This window comes from Pantherophis guttatus, chromosome 4, assembly GCF_059756535.1.
Source record: "Pantherophis guttatus breed Tessera chromosome 4, ASM5975653v1, whole genome shotgun sequence".
In the NCBI taxonomy this organism is placed as follows: domain Eukaryota; kingdom Metazoa; phylum Chordata; class Lepidosauria; order Squamata; family Colubridae; genus Pantherophis; species Pantherophis guttatus.
In genome coordinates this window covers 133,788,281-133,805,683 of record NC_142066.1, presented here as the reverse complement: position 1 = coordinate 133,805,683, position 17,403 = coordinate 133,788,281, and the positions used below count along the sequence as shown (strand labels likewise).

The 17,403-nt window shown below is 34.6% G+C and overlaps 1 protein-coding gene across 1 annotated transcript in view; it reads left to right on the top strand.

Moving 5' to 3' along the window:
• The first annotated feature begins 1,374 nt into the window (after positions 1–1,374).
• The window catches only part of LOC117654955 (macrophage mannose receptor 1-like), a 54,843-nt gene continuing 38,814 nt past the window's right edge, over positions 1,375–17,403 (top strand). Inside the window, exons 1-12 of the mRNA XM_034401936.3 lie at positions 1,375–1,512; positions 2,133–2,534; positions 2,883–3,053; positions 4,984–5,148; positions 6,264–6,377; positions 7,274–7,417; positions 9,417–9,599; positions 9,955–10,112; positions 13,119–13,232; positions 14,639–14,754; positions 15,900–16,048; positions 16,159–16,358. Coding sequence (XP_034257827.1) covers positions 1,452–1,512; positions 2,133–2,534; positions 2,883–3,053; positions 4,984–5,148; positions 6,264–6,377; positions 7,274–7,417; positions 9,417–9,599; positions 9,955–10,112; positions 13,119–13,232; positions 14,639–14,754; positions 15,900–16,048; positions 16,159–16,358 — 1,977 coding nt within the window. The 5' untranslated portion in view covers positions 1,375–1,451. The remainder of the gene's footprint in view (positions 1,513–2,132; positions 2,535–2,882; positions 3,054–4,983; positions 5,149–6,263; positions 6,378–7,273; positions 7,418–9,416; positions 9,600–9,954; positions 10,113–13,118; positions 13,233–14,638; positions 14,755–15,899; positions 16,049–16,158; positions 16,359–17,403) is intronic.

The following is a 17,403-nucleotide window of genomic DNA, read 5'->3' as shown; positions in this document are numbered from 1 at the left end:
TTAATAAAACAAAGATCATTGTAGATTTTAGAAAGAGCCGGCATAATCATACTCCACTCCAGAGATCGGTTTCAGCAGGTTCTGATCAGTTCTGGAGAACCGGTAGCAGAAATTTTGAATAGTTCGGAGAACCACTAGTAAAAATTCTGACTGGCCATCTATTCTCTGCCTTCCAAATCCCAGCTGATCGGGAGGAAATGGGGATTTTGCAGTAACCTTCTCTTGGAGTGGGGAGGGAATGGAGATTTTACAGTAATCTTCCCCTGCCACGCCCACCAAGCCACGCCCACCAAGCCACAGAACTGGTAGTAAAAATTTTTGAAACCCACCATTGCTCCACTCAGTATCATGGATGCGGCTGTAGAGGTGGTCAACAGTATTAAGTATCTGGGGGTGCAGATAACTAACAATCTGAACTGGTCTCTCCATACATCATCCTTAGTGAAGTGTGCAAACCAGTGCCTGTATCGGATGAGGAGAGCACATCTTTCTTCTTCTGTCTGGGCCATTTTTTACAGAGGCTTGATTGACAGGATTTTAACAAACTGCATCACTGTTTAGTTTGATGGCAGCAGTGCCTCAGATAGAAAGCCCATATAGCAAGTGGTAAGGACAGCCGAGAAGATTATAGGAAGCTTGCTTTATTCAGGATACTGCTTATAAGTGCTATGTGCTTAGAGCTCAAAGCATTTTCAGAGACCCCACATACCCACTTCACAATCTGTTTCTGTTGCTGCCCTCTCGGAGGTTTCAAAATATTTCTAGCAGGATTACCACATTCTATAACAACTTTGTTCTCTATGCCATCCGTCTGGTAAACTCTCAAGATTCGTTTTTCTCGCCATTTACATGTACACATACTAGACTGTGTTGTTTTATGCATATACCCAATATATTATGCTTATACCCAATATATGTGGGTATATGCATAATTATGTTTATTTATTTATTTATTATATTTATTTATTCATGTTTATATAGTTTATATTGGAGGTAGTGATCCACTGAGAGCTGTGTGTAATGAAATTTCATTTTAATATATGCTGATTAGTATGCATTCAAAGTGACAATAAAATTATTCTATCATCTCTCTCTCTTTCTCTCATCTATCTATCAATCTAATGTTTCTCTATTTCATTTCATATATAATGTTTCTTATTCTCAAATAGAATGTGTAATAGGCATATACTGTAAGAATATATAGATATATGACTAGTTAGTGTTTAATGTTAGTTACAAATTCCTGAAGAAATTTCTGTGGAAATAGTTCTTTTACATAGAAGCCAAATACTATTTATAGTTGTCCTTATTACAATACACATTTCGTAAGATTGAAGGCAGAAGTAAATATTGCTTTCTTCTTTGCTCTTATATATAAAGGAGTTCCTCAAAAGAAGCTATCTCAGTTGCTTCCTAATTTCAGTGTTTTCTGGAATGTTTTATCGTTTACAATGCCTACTTTTTTGTTCCTAAATTTTTTATTTCTCATTCATCCAGCTTTTCAAATATCAGGTAATATTTATTGAATTATTCAAATTGTTTTAAATAAATATGTATTTATATTCCAATTATTTATACACTCATGTGTATAAATAATTATACACTCATGTGACATTCTTTTTAACAGAATAAAAAGTCTAATTAATTTACTTTTTATTCTGTTAAAAAGAATGTCACACTTTTACAGTTATGTTTGTGTTACTTTCTTAATAGTAAAGTATGTATCTTTGTAATTATTGATTTCATGTAAAATAATAGTTTAGAAGTTAACATTATAAAGTCTTTTTCTCTTTTTTATATCTTTAAAAAAACATATTTCATTTGTTTGTATATTATAATAAGAATAAATAACAGAAAGGACTAATTTTAAATACATGACATCTGAGAGAATTGTTTCAATGTTTAAATTGTACAGGAGATGGGAAACACAGTAAAAACTCAATTATATTAAACCATATTTTATTCATGGAAAATTATATATCAATATCTATATCAATATTTATATCATCTATCTATCTATCTATCTATCTATCTATCTATCTATCTATCTATCTATCTATCTGTCATCTCATCAATACCATTACTCTGTATTATTACTATTATTTGTATTACTACTATTATTTCATTTGTAGATAGTGACACTTTTTTGATATACAATGAAAATCTTCATCTTTGCCTAAAACTTCAAGAATCTCGTTCCTTCACCTTTGAAATCTGCGACAAGTTTAATGAATGGCAAAATTTTAAGTGGGTATCCGATTATCAATTATTGAATATGGCAGTGAAGTTATGCCTGAGTGTGCCTTCAAATTCAAGCATGGTTTCAGTTACACTATCACCGTGCAATGAAACTATTGAATTACAGAAATGGGAATGCAGAAATAACACGTTGCTTGCCCTTGTAAAACAAGATTTGTTTTTAAATCCTGCTAATGGCCATGAGAATGGGATTATACTATCAGAAAACCACTCCGCAAAAAGTGTTTGGAAGATCTATGGAACAAAGAAGAGCTTGTGTGACCAGAAATATGAAGGTAAATGTTCAAACATTAGTTCTTCTGGCTGAATTTGCTTACTTAAATTCTCTTCCTATTTTTTGAATCTCTTTAACTGAAAATTGAAATAAATTGGATACTAAAGATGTAATCTCAGATTATACTACTACCTAGTATTTCTTTAATATAGTAGTATTCTTGTCTTTTATATCATCTGAGAAAAAATGGCATATATTTATTCTAAGACCTAAATTCTGAAAATTGTTCCTTGAGTGAAGTAAACTGTATGAATGCCTTAGAACTAAATGCTGAGATTTTTTGTATAGCATTTCTTTTCTCATTTTCGTACTTCTAAATCTAACATGGATATGTTTGATTTTTTTATAGCTCTATTCACTATAGAAGGCAATTCCTTGGGAGCACCTTGTGTGTTTCCTTTCAAGTATATGAATAAATGGCATGCTAAATGCATAGTTGATGATGAACACGAACAATTTTGGTGTGGAACAACTTCAGATGTGGACAAAGACTCTTTAACTGGATATTGTCCAATAAAAGGTAAACTTTTATTTGATGATGCATTTATTTTTTTGGTATTCCACCTTTATTATTTTTATAATCAACTCAGAGCAGAAAACATATCAACATACCTTCCTGCTCCTACTTTTTCTACAATAGTGAGGTTGAGAGTGACTGGCTCAAAGTCATACATCTGGTTTTCATGGTAAGGATGGAACTTGAACCAGGGGTGAAATCCAGCAGGTTCTGACAGGTTCTGGAGAGCCAGTAGCAGAAATTTTGAGTAGTTCAGAGAACCAGCAAATACCACCTCTGGCTGGCCCCAGAGTGGGGTGAGAATGGAGATTTTTCAGTATCCTTCCCCTAGAGTGGGGTGGAAATGGAGATTTTGCAGTATCCTTCCCCTGCCATGCCCACCAAGCTATACCCACAGAACCGGTAGTAAAAAAAATTGGATTTCACCACTGACTTGAACCCACAACCTCCCCTTTCTAGACAGATGCTTTAACCATTAGACCAAACTGGTTTCCACGCATGGGAGCATACATATTTATGTTTAAAAACAAACACACACACTCACACACACACACACACACACACATATTGTATATATGTGTTTTCGGAGGTTTTCATGGGTACAGGTATGCAAGTTTTGATGTATTCAGGTCTTTTCCCGTGTAAGATTGAGAGTATCTTGGCGACGTTTCGACGAGGTCCCACTCGTCATCTTCAGGCTGGTGTCTTCGGCTTCGTGCTTGTGTGAGGAAAGCCGAAGACACCAGCCTGAAGATGACGGATCTCAGGGCTATAGGCTACACTGGGATGTTGGGAAAAATCCCAAAACAAGTAAGTGACAAAGCACTTTAGTTCTGTTTTCAGTGATCAGGATCAAACTTCTCCTCAGGGAATCTCCCCCCCCCAACCTTTCATATTTTGTTGGAGAAACTAGCATGACACCCTTTACAAATGAATTTTCTCTGATTGCTCTAAGAGCTCTCCACTGGGTGGTTTGTTTATTTGTTTGTTCTGATTTGCTAACTTATAGAATGGGAAGTAGGAAAGGAAGCTAGCACTTCTAAAATCAGTGCTATATTGGTCAATCTTACAAACATTCACTCTGCAAGTTCCTGATTACTAATTTCTTAAAAATTGTAACTGATCCTTCCTTCCTTCCTTCTTTTTTTTTTTTTTTTTAAAGTCATCATAATTGGAGGTATGAGGATTACATTTTTCCCCTCCTAGGCTAAAAGCTAGGCTAAAAAGAGAGAAAAATTGGTTGGAGGATTATCTGAACCTGGGTCAGGTATTATACTCTTGTATGACTAAATACAACTTTATTTCATTTCACTGCATCATTTTGAGTAGTTTTTCAACCCCAATATGTGGATTTGGGTAAATTCCACCACCCAGACTTGTTTCACAATAAACAAAAATTGGATATGACAGCACTAAATGTCAAACTTAGAAAAACTAAAACTTGTGACAATTGTCTGCTGCTGAAAAGCAAAGTCAGCCAAAAATTAACCAAAAGGAGAAAACCCAGCTGGTTTCCATTACAATAGGGAGCTCATAGAAGGACGTCTAGATTACTATCTACAATTACTACCACCTATTTTCAAGTAAAGTCCCATACAAGCATGTTGCAATAGTCGAAACATGAGATAGATTGTTAAATGTTGTGCAAGGATGTCCTGAAGAACAAAGTTTAAAGGGTGCTTGGGTTCCCTCATGATACGCAGGGACAGATATCTCTATTATCAAGTGAAGTTATATGGCGAGAAGTGGGGAGCTGATTTACTTCACTGGGTGGCTTGATGAAGCAAAGCACCATTCAAAATCTGCCAACTTTGTTCAGTTTTTGGCAGCTCTTATTAACTAAACTATGCAATGAAAATATGAATAAAAACATTTAAATTCTCTCAGGACTTTGCTATTAATGAGCTGATTCTATTTTTCATAATGTTTACAGATGAAAATAATGACTTTTTCTGGATCAAAAATCACTGGACAGGAGATCTCTACCAAATCAATTTCCTCTCAGCTCTAACATGGAATCAAGCAAGAAAAAGCTGTCAGCAACAACATTCAGAATTATTGAGCATCAATGAACTATATGAACAAGGATATTTGGCAGGTATAACAAAACATTTCTTAAAAGGCTTCTAAAACATTTCTGATAATTAATATTTTCTCATCGTAGTAAGCTATTTCAAATGCTTCATATAATAAAACATCATTTTTCTTCCAGAGCAATTACCTTCTGAAAAATATTTGACACTTTCAAACCATCTCAGTTTGAATAATCCATTTGCAAAGATTTTTTTTTTTGACATTTTCCTTCTGCCTTTATCAAACTGAAATTCATCAACTGAATTTGGATTCCAAAATGAAAGTTTATCTGATTGATTTGTCATTAATATATAACTAACAATAGCTCAGGTTGAACTATGAAATCCTTGATTTGAGCTTGGTTGTTTACTTACCTGACTGTAATAGCTTCAGTGGTGTTTGCTCCCTGTTTATAACAGTATCTTACTCTGCCAATGTTGGTGGGGCTCTGATTTTCTCCTTAATTGTTCTTACCTTAGGGTATTGTTTTCTGCTTGATTGTTTGGTGTTAATTTCTCCTTTTCTAGATGTTAAGGCTGAAAATGATGTGTCTGGTTTTTTTGTTTCATTCTTAACTTTTAAATGTCTCTTTTGAATCATGTGTAAATATAATTTATTTCTATGTGCCTACTGATGGCTGATGTGTTCAAGTGCCAAAAATTTCAAGAGTTCCCTAGCAGGTTTTTTTTTTAAATTTAGTTTGATCTAAAATGTTTGCAGTTCCCCAATGGAAACTATGGTTGTGTCTGTTCATGTGTTGCGAAATTAAGGAATTTTCATTGTACAAATAGAAGAGAATATATGTAGCTCAGGGTTGAACTGGGGACTCCTTAGTGCACGTTGAGCTTGGTTGTTTTCATGCAGATTAGGTAACAACTTCAGTGAAGTTTTCCTTGTGTCTGCTGACTGCTAATTAGTATCTTGCACTCTGTGTGTCTTTTGCTTTGCCAGACATACTATATAGTGGTTGTTATGTTCCTTGCACTACATATAATGTTAAAGGTATGATTAGAGACCAAGAGAAAGATAATAGTTGTATTTCAGATTGAATTGTACTGTGTCTGTCTGTCTGTCTGTCTGACTGTCTGTCTTCAGACTTGTTCAGAATTGAACAATATGTGAATGTTCTTTCTCAAATAGGATTAACAAGTAATTTTGAAGCCAACTACTGGATTGGTTTGAATAATCCAGATTTTGACAGTGGATGGCAGTGGATTAATGACCAACCTTTAAGATATTTAAACTGGGCTCCAGGTGGGTAAATATGTACAGTTATAAAGCTTTTGTTACGTCCTAAAATGTATTTGAGTTAATTGACACTTTCTATAGAAGTGTGCTGGCATGTTTGTATTATGTATATTGTATATAAATATTGATTCTTACAATATTGATACCATTTTTGAGCACCTTGAAGATGTCCTAACCCTGATAGAAAACTCTGAAAAGAGATTCAGCAGCTGTGTTTAGCTGAATGTGGTAATAATCCTCTTGTGTAGAGTTCGTAGACCTGTGCAAGGTGCCTCCATTCCTCACTGATATGCCACTCCTGTCACTCATGACAGATGAGATGGAAGCTGTGCCTTGGCTTGAAAAATTGTTCTGCCTCATATAAAGGCTTGATCTGGCTGGCCCCTTTGATCTAATCAAGGGTCACTGATTGAAGGTAGGCAGCCACTATAGAATTGCAGACTTACTACAGTAGATATTGAAAAGCTCATACATATATATTATAGCGGATTCCATGTTCTTTTTTTTAATTTAAAATGTTTTTTATTAATAATTCAAAATAAAAAACATTGGACAAAGATATGACATCACTGGTCCCAAGTATCTTCTAACACTTTAAACTAATACATAATATACTAATGATAAAATATTAATATATTTCTTAAACTTTATATGTTATTTAAACATAATATAATAATAATTTATACCTTATTTCTATACAATTATACATATCTATACATATCTATACCTATCCATACAATTCACATACACACTTATCTATAATAATGTATATATTTCTGGATTCCATGTTCTTGAAAAGGTATTGGAGATAAGGAAAAAAAATCAGTTTTGATTTGTTTACAGATAAAAATGTTATCATCTTGAACATCAAACAGTGATAGGACAATCACTCTCTTTTACAGGTAGCCCCTCTTCTGAAACAGGAAAAAACTGTGGATTGATGCAGGGTAGGAATGGCAAATGGGCAAATAATCTGTGTGAACAGAAATGTGGATATATCTGTAAAAGAATGAACTCTTCAAAACAGGCATCTGCACCTTCTTCAGGTAGATTGTAAATTAAGTTAACTGAATAAATATTCTTTCACTGATATGCATGGCACACATTCTCCAGATAACATTTTTGCATTCTTTTCCTAGTGATGGTTTTGTGAGTAATGTGATAGAATAGATCTACCTGAGGTGGAGAACATGCAGAGATTCAGATTCTGAATGCACGTTGTGCAGAAGTAATTTTGCTTAGGCCAATGGGTCCACTCAGTGGCAGGAGGGAAGGCAGTCTAAAAATCCTATATACACATCTTCTATTACAGCTGGGAGTAGAGGGAGATCAGTGGTGAAATTCAGCTGGATCTATCTGGCTTGCGTGAGCCGGTAGGGCCGGCAGTGGGAGGTTCCCCCCACCCGCCTGGACGTCATGACATCTCATTTTTTACCATCAGTGCATGTGCAGAAAGTTCTACGCATGTGTAGAGAAGGTGCACGCAAGCATAGTGAGCACAAGTGCACACACACTCACATTTCCAATCCAGTAGCAAAGGTAAGTGCATTTTACCCCTGAGGGAGATGCTGAATTTCCATCATTAGTTTGATTATCTAATATCCTAAAGAATTTTTTAAAAATGCATTTTGAGTCAGTTTTATTTCAGAACATTTTAATATGAAATGTAGTACTCCTCTTAGATGAATTAAAATCTGAAGATTTGCAGAGCTAAAGGTATGGATGCATAGGAAAGGTCCTAATCTTCAAGTATTCATCGATTTACAGCAGGGTGGATTTGATTTAAATCGAGTTGATTTAAATCACAATTTAAATCATGATTTAAATCACTAGTAAAAAGGCTTGATTTAAATCAACTGTCAGCAACTGTCAGCAACTGTCATCTCTGCTACTCCTTTGACCCACTGTTGACTCACCGATAGTCCCAGTGTTGCAGAATATACAGCCTTATGCTACATAACTAAGCTCCATTTCATACTGAATAAACTAAATTATTTATGTAACTTAAATAGAAAACTATCTTATGATAGATTTTTACCCCAAAAGTTTTTTATTAAAATAAATTCGATAAAAATCAAAAAAATCCAATTTAAATAAAAAAAATCCAATTTAAATAAAAAAAATCCGATTTAAATAAAAAAAATCTGATTTTTTTGATTTTTTTAAAAAAAATCATTGATTTTTATCCACCCTGATTTACAGCCACTTGCTTAACAATCACTCAAAATTAAGACAGGGCCAGAATCAGTCCTATAAAGCACTTCTGGCCACCATAAAATGTCATGTCACCCCCACCTCCCACAATCATATGATTGAACTTTGGGTACTTGCCAACCAGTTTGCCTTTATGATCAGTTGCAGCATCCCATAGTCACATAACCATGATTTATGTCTCTTTTTTTTTTGCTGGAAGAATGAGTTGACACTTATAACTGCACATTTTGCTTAATGACTACAGTTATTTGCTTAATGACTCTGCAAAAACTATTGTAAAATGAGATCCCATCAGACAGATGCTTCAACTTATGACTATAAAGACTGAATGACCAGAAATTTGTCCCGAACTGCCTATAATAACTTTATATACATTTCTCCACATAGTGGGGTAATTTTACTTTAGATTTGTTTCCAAATTTCTTTTCAAGAAAGTGTCTATATGTTTCTATAAAGTAAAATGAAAGCTTTGAAAGAAAGCAACGATCTGGTAAAAAATACTTATTCCAATTAACATGCATTGTAATTTATTAAAAAAGCATTAATAATTTTAGAATATTTATACAATGATATAGGACATAAAAAATTGCTACTTTAGTACCTGCCTGTTCCATGAAAAATTAGACTAAAAAAATTAGATCCTAATGACACTTCTAGAAAATGTCCTCATGACAATGGACAAATTACCCTTATCTTTAAGATGGATTGTCAGATTTCCTTTAACTAAATTTTATTTATTGAATTAATTACATTGTAGTACAAGATCAAGATTTTCTCCCTTCCTCCAGTCCTAATTCTTGATGGTGTACATATAACTATTATCTTTTTTAGATGATCTTAAGCCAATTAAATGTCCAGATGGCTGGGTTGGGTATGCAAAGCACTGTTACCGTCTGAACAGAGATCGCAAAACGTGGAAGGGTGCCTCAGTCTCTTGCCAAAAGGATGGTGGACATTTACTAAGTATACATGACATTGAGGAATACAGCTTTGTTTTTTCTCAGCTTGGCTACGGTAAGTATATTTAGAAGGCTTATTTCCTGTTTCATATACTCTGTGGGTACATGGATGCCAGGAAAAGAAAGGAATAGCTGCTGATGTTGCCATCACAAGAAAAAAAAAGTATTTATTTAGGCCTTAAAATATTTGTAAAAAATCTATTCAGCTTGTGTGGTTTATATGATACAACAACTGCTGCATACATCCATGACAGATTAGCATAGACATTTGGTAATTATGTCACATATAAACTCTCTTATATCCTGACCAACATAGCACAGAGTTCTATGGGCTGGAGGATTATATACAACCTCTGTACTTCATTCATTAAATTTGAGAGCAAATGAATAAAATGAATTTATCTTTTTAGAATCGACAGATAATTTGTGGATAGGACTAAATGACCAGAAGGTTTCTTCATATTTTGAATGGAGTGATGGTACTACTGTGAGTTTCATCAAATGGCAGAAAGGAGAACCCACACTTATAAGCAACGTGGAGGAAGACTGTATCATCATGACTGGGAAGGTAGCAATAAGAACCCTTAATTATCCAGTGGATTTTTCCCCCTCTCTTCAGTTCTCTCTTGGATAAAATTTGTGTCTAGAAATTTATTTGATACAATCTATTATTCCATAACATAATTTATTCTATAGATCAATGTTTCTTAAACTTTTTCCTTTCCATAATATTTTCCACATTTAAAAATTATGAAGAACTTCTAAAGAACTTTTGTTTGTATGAGTTACTGATATTTATCCTACTAAATTAAAATTGATATATCTGCTGCAGCTAGACTTCTCACAATTGTTGGATAGGATTTTAGTTTTGTATTATTTTTCAATAGGGCTTGGCAAATAATTTTACTTTCATGGATCCAAGAGTTCTATGACCACACCTGAAAAAAAATCTGATTTCTTTAAAAAAAAATTGTTTTTCAAAGTTAAAATACAAACAAAGAAAAAGAAGAAGAAATTAACAAGTATCTGACATGAATGATAAAAAAAAATTGTACGAAACCCCCCCCCCAATACATCATTCCCAGCGACATCAAACAAAGGAAGTCCATCCTGGCTGAATATTGACAAATATATCAAAAGTACCTGATGAGTTCGCCTTCCCTAACATAACAGGTCTATAAATAATTATAAACTTTCTCATCTATATTTGATACAAATACTATGTTACGTTTTTAAAAAGTCTCTGATGTGGAAAACTATTTATCTAGCAATCCACTTGATCCAACCTCTGATCACTATGTTACTAAAAATACTCAACAGATAACCCCAAAGTTAGAACTAATCTTCAAAGCCTTCTGTTAACTATCTGTTATTGTATTTGACACACAGAAAATTCACAAATAGCTTCCAGTCTCTTATAAACTTTCTAATCCATTGTCTCAAATCAACAAAGTTAATTTTGCCATTTCTGCCAGTACAATCAATTTTAAAGTCTCCTCTTCAATAGTTGGCATCCCTTTTCCTTCAAATGCTCAACATAAACAATAATAGCAGTGATAACCATGTAGAGAAATAATGTCCCAAAGTGATTTTCTATCCATTTGTCCATAATACCTTGAAGAAAGGCTTAAGTTTTGTTAATATCTGTATTTTAAATATTTTCTGCATTGTCATTATTGTATTTATTCAATATAATTTAGCAATTTACAAGACCATCACATATGACAAGAAACATTGCTTTCGATAATACACCTATTTTCAAGCCTTTAAAAGGGGATTAGAGACTTAAAATTTAGTTTAGTGAGTTAATGTTTGGTTGTTCCGCTTTAATTTATCTGACAGTTCTGTGTTAATACCTTCTTTAAATAATTATGGATGTGTATATTCTGGAGCTCATCCCAGAGTATTGTTTTAAATATATTGTTCTGTTGGGGTTTTTTTTAGTGTTAATACTGTATTTGCTTGTTTTTTTTTTTCTGTTAGTATTGACCTGATTTTATGGATGATAATTATTGTTTTTTTGTTTAATAATGTTTTTTTGTAAAGGTTTTATCATTTATCAGAGTTAGGAATGAATACCTAAGGGTATTTAAGTCTAAAAAGAAATGATGGCTTTTGTGGTTAAGGATATCACATAATTTGGAGGATAGTAATAAATATAATAGTTTGGTGGGATAGTAACAGTGGTGGGATTCAGCTAGTTTGCACCACTTCGGGAGAACCAGTTGTTAACTTTCTGAACAGTTTGGTGAACTGGTTGTTGGAATAAATCATTAGGGTAGAGAATGGGTTGTTAAATTATTTGAATCCCACCACTGGATAGTAATAAATAGATTAATTATATAAAGTAAGCAGGGTTAGTCAAACTAACCTTGTTTGGAATAAATATCTTGGTTTAAAAATGATACATAAAGCATACTTTTTGGCTTATTCTAGTAATTAGAGAAGGTTCTGGGAGTTGCTAAAGCAATAAACAAACATTCAGAAGCCTCATGGACCCCAAGATTCTTTAACTGTCCATTCATATTGCATAGGATTGCTACTATGTAATTAATACTTTGCTTTAAAGTATATTACATTCTAATAAGTAAGTAAACAAAGAAACAAATTCTGAGTTCAGTTGACTATTTTTTTCAGAAGACTGGGAATAAACTTTTAACCTGCATTGAATAAAAAATGAAAGCTTAGGCATGCTAAATTTAGATTAACTTTGCTACTGGCTGTTTATTTTTGAAAAAATACAATATATTTTACATTTTAGAAACTTGACGTAATATCTATGAATTATATTTTGATATAATTTAATTTTTGTAGGTGAAAAGCTATGTTTACCATTCCCAATTAAATATAAATGTAACCACTTAACATCTTTTTTTGCAAGATGTTAGTATGGCTGCAGATTTTAAACAAATGCAGATATAACAAGTAATATGCAGTGGTCCAGCTCATGAAGAAAAAAAAAAGCAAAATAAAATAGAATAGAATTCTTTATTGGCCAAGTGTGACTGGACACACAAAGAATTTGTCTTTGGTGCATATGCTCTCAGTGTACATAAAAAATATAAGTGATAAATCACGATCATAGTCACCATAAATATATTCATCATACATACATACAACACTTAGTGATAGTCATAGGATACTAAATAAACAATCAACATAAATCATTCTAGGAAACTAAGCAAAACAATATAAATCATAAAGATACATGCAACAAAGTTATAGTCATAAGTAAAAAAGGAAATAGGTAATAGGAGGATGAGAAGAATAATAGTAATATAGCCTTAGTAAATAGTTTGGCAGAGTTGTGGGAATTAGTTATTTAGTAGAGTGATGGCATGGGGAAAAACTGCCCTTGTGTCTAGTTGTTCTGATGTGCAATGCCCTATAACGTCGTTTTGAGGATAGAAGTTGAAACAATTTATGTCCAGGATGTGAGGGTCTGTAGATATATTCACAGCCCTCTTCCTTTGATATATAAATTTATATTTATAAAATGATATAAACAATAAAAAATAGAACAGGGTACAAGTAAAATATTCTTTTTGAGGTTTGTTCACCTTTCCATCCTCAGAATGGATACTGGGCAGATCATTTCTGTGAAGAGGAATTAGGATACATCTGTAAAAAAGAGCCTTCAGAATTTCTTCCTGGAACAGATGAAGTTGCTGATCCAAAATGCCAGAAAGTAAGCCTAAAGAACTGTGTGGCTCTTGATCTTTTATAATAGTTATTCATCTTATGAAGTTTTGGGGATACCATCCAGAAAGCTGATTTTGCCTTGAGATGAACATTCCCCTCCACTCCTAATATTGGTGTCGACTCTTAGGAACCCTATAAACCAGGGATCACCAATCTTTTGAACCTCAGGGACCACTAAATTCATAATTTTAAATCCTAATATGATCCCAAAACTAATATGATCTGCCTAATAACTGGCTGGGTGGGCATGGCTAGGTGGTCATGTGACTGGGTGAGCGTGGCCAACTCTTTGCCTCCCCACCTGGGCTCCTTAGGGCTCCAACAGGAAGCAGTTGTTGGAGCTAAGTAGCCACCACAAGGAAGAGTTGGCAAAACAGCTCAGTTCAAATTGGATCTGACCGAGAAGGAGGCTTAGCAGAAGCACCTCACTGAGGACTATGAGCATAGGCTTTCCAAGCAGAGGGAAGACCTGCAGGAGTGCAAGGCCAGGTATCGGCATCTGGAGGCTCAGCAGGCTGAGATGGTCAGCCAGTTCCAGGTCATGATGCTGTCCCACTGGAACAAGGCCCTCCGGCTCTTTGCCCCTATTGGTGCTTCCTCCCAGCCTTCGCCCAAAGCCCCAGCAACAGGAGGCCGAAGCAGACCCCAAGTTGGAATTTCTGCTCCCCTCTGACCACACAAAAAGACCCTGAAGGGGGAGACTCTCTGAAGCAACACAAATGTTCATTGCATGTATCCAGCCCAGGGGCCGTAATTTGAGAACTCCTGATTTAGTGCAATATTAAAAATGCAAATAATTTTTCTGTGGACCACCAAAATTTTCTCACGGACCACCAGTAGTCCATGGACCACCAGTTGGTAACCGCTGCTATAGACAGAAAGATTTTCTCTGCAATTTTATAATAATACAAATTATTTGTCTTTACCATATGGCGAAAAAGAAAAACTACCTGAGGTAATGGATAAACAGAAGGAATACATTTTGATTTCTTTTTCCTTAATAGAAATGTTGGATTGGGCTAAATCTGAAATTGAAAAACATTGATTTGTACTGGCCATAGTAATTGGACATCCAAATTGCAGCAATGTTCTTACAAAATTAAACAAATGTGAAGCTATTGACACAGAAGTTGAATGCTGTGAATTTATGTCTACCATTATTTATTTCACAGTATCTTTTAGATTTTGGGTTCAAAAGATACAATAGAATAATGAGACTATCACTCACTACCACATAAAATATGAATTTAAAATAATTAAAAATTTCCCTTTCATCAGGATAACTCAACGAATCTGAGAGTCTATGGATTGGGCCAGAATAAAAATGTGAGATATAAATCAATAAATTCAGGCTAATATTGTTCTGTATGTGTATTTATGCTATGTCCACAGGGCTGGAAAAGGTATGGTTTCTATTGTTACTTAATTGGAAAGACACCTGGAACATTTTCAGAAGCAAAGAAATTGTGTGAAACAAACCAAGGATTTCTGATCTCTGTGGAGAATAGGTAAAATATGGTGAAAGAGACAGAACAAAATATTATATTATCCATCTATATTAGCAAAGAAAACACTAAATAGATTTTCTATGTCTACCTACTTTTTAAATTCATTTCCTTTAAAATAAACTCTGCTGTGAGACCTACTGACACACATGAAAAGAGTATTTTATCTGGGCATAAATAAAACATTTTTAGATATTTTATTCCTGTATTCTAAATTATTTATTTATTTATTTAGAAAAAATTATAGAGCCACCTACTCGCAAAAGTATTATTTTATTCTGATGTTTGTTAATTATTCATTTTTCTTAATTATGACTAATTTTGCACTCTAATTTTACATGAGTTTATTTGACATAGTATCTAACGCTTGGTTTACTTGAATTTTATATGAGTTTACTAATTTACTAATTGCTGTTGTGATTAATGAATATCTCAAAATAAATATTTACATTTAATTTTTCTATTAATAAGGAAGTGTGATAAAAAATATATGAAGACCATTGATGTAGAATAGTATTTCGCAAACTCAGCAACCTTAGGATATGAATTCCTCAGACATCCGGGAAATTCTGGGACTTGAAGTTCACAATCTTAAAACTGCCAAAATTGGGAAATACTGCTGTAGAGAATGTTATGATGCAACTGCGGTCTTGGTCAGACAGCTAGGTCAAGAGAGCTACTGCATGTGGCTTTTTATTTGTAGTAGGATTGGGCAAGTCCTATCATTAGCCATGGTTGGGACTGGTTGCCTCAGGCACCATTTACTAAGTGACCTCAGTAAGATGAAGGCCTGTCCTTATCCTAAATCTTCAGGAAAATTCTGCCCTGTAGTCTTTGCTGTAAGAAACATTCAACTCCAGTCCTGCTAGCCTTAATGTATGTTATGGGAGCAGACTCCTTAGCTCTAATCAGGAATCTGTAAATCTGTACTTTCAGATCTGAGAGGATGATGATGATAGTGATAATTTTATCCCACCTTTTTAATATATAGAAATGTACCGAATCCTCCTGCCTCCTAGTTTCCCTACAACAATCCTTTGAGGTGGATTGACTAGTAAAAGTATAAATTGACCTAAGATTAACCCTCTGCTGAATTTGAAAATGGAGAAAATCAGAGACCATCCTGATTTGAATTATTTTTACCACAGATTTGAGCAGGCCTTCCTGACTAGCCAAATTGGACACCGTCCTGAAAAATATTTCTGGATTGGCCTTTCGGATGTAGAGAATCCAGGGACTTTCAACTGGACCAATGGAGACCCCATTCAGTTCACTCACTGGAATGCAAAAATGCCTGGTATGGACTCTGTCAGAGCAAATACACTCTGGCAGGAAAGCTTTTATCCTGTTCAGCTTGACTATGGAGATGCATTAAATTTATCTAACTCTGGTCTTCCATTCTGCCAGGCCCAGATCCTGGTTGTGTTGCCATGAGAACGGGAGATGCTGCTGGACTGTGGGATGTTGTCAATTGTGAGGAGAGGGTCCCCTTCCTTTGCAAGCATTTGGCTGAAGGGGTGACGCCTCCTCCAATCCTGAGAACATCACCCCCTCCCCCATGTCCTGAAGGATGGTCTGCAAGTCCAACGAGGAATGTCTGCTTCAAGGTGGGTCATCCCGTTTTAGAATCTGGTTTGCTCAACCAGATTCAACCCTTTGAGACAGGCCAGATCAAGAGGTAGACACTGCAACAGGAGCAGGCATCTCAGCCTCTCCTTCCGTCCCTTCCAGGGAAAATTTGGTGTCCTTTAGCTATGATTAACCCTCCTCTGAAAAGGAAATAGAGTGATTGGAAGAACAAGGAAGGAATCATAGAGAACATGGCAACTGGTCAGGTTCCTTTGCAACCAGTATATCTTTGGCCCTCTCTCTGAAATCCCCATTAATTGCTTTGAGACACTTTGGGTCTTACTATGTCCCAAGAAATCCTGGTCTAAGCAATCCAATCAAGGTAATAACTATTATTAGCCTAAGACAGTGAAGCTAGAACTTGGCATTTTTGTTGCTATCAATGCTTCATATATTTTAACTCTTCACAACTTCATTTGTGTGGATTTGTCATAACAGTTTATTTCTTCCATTCAATTGAAGAATGGATAGATTCCTTCAGTTATTTTGGCAAAGGTTTTTTGAAGCTTTTTGATAAAGTTTTTTTTTTTTTTTTGCCATTGCCACCTTCCTGGGACGGAGAGGCAGCGACAAGCTCAAAGTCCTTCAGATGGCTTTATGTCTAAGGCGAGATTAAAACTCACTGTTTCTCAGCTTCTAGCATGATGCCTTAATCACTACACCAAACTGGCTGCCTAACTGTCTTTTAGACTAGTTTATAGGTGAGCAATAGGAATTTATATTATTACCTTGAATTTTAATTGAATAAAGGAAGAGCTTCTTTGACGCAATACTGTTAAAGAGTGATCTTAAGATAATAGCCTGATTAGGTAGTCAGTTGGCCTGATGCTCTGTCTTTGGATATATAGCTTTTATAATCCTAAATTGATTTAGGGCAGCATTCCCTAAAGTGGTCAATATGTACCCCTGAATGTTGATGGATTACCCAAGGGATTGATAAATGTCTGGTAGTCATAAAGAAATCACTAAATGTCTGGGATGTGTGTGTTAGTAGGTGATTGATAAATGATGAAAAATCAATTC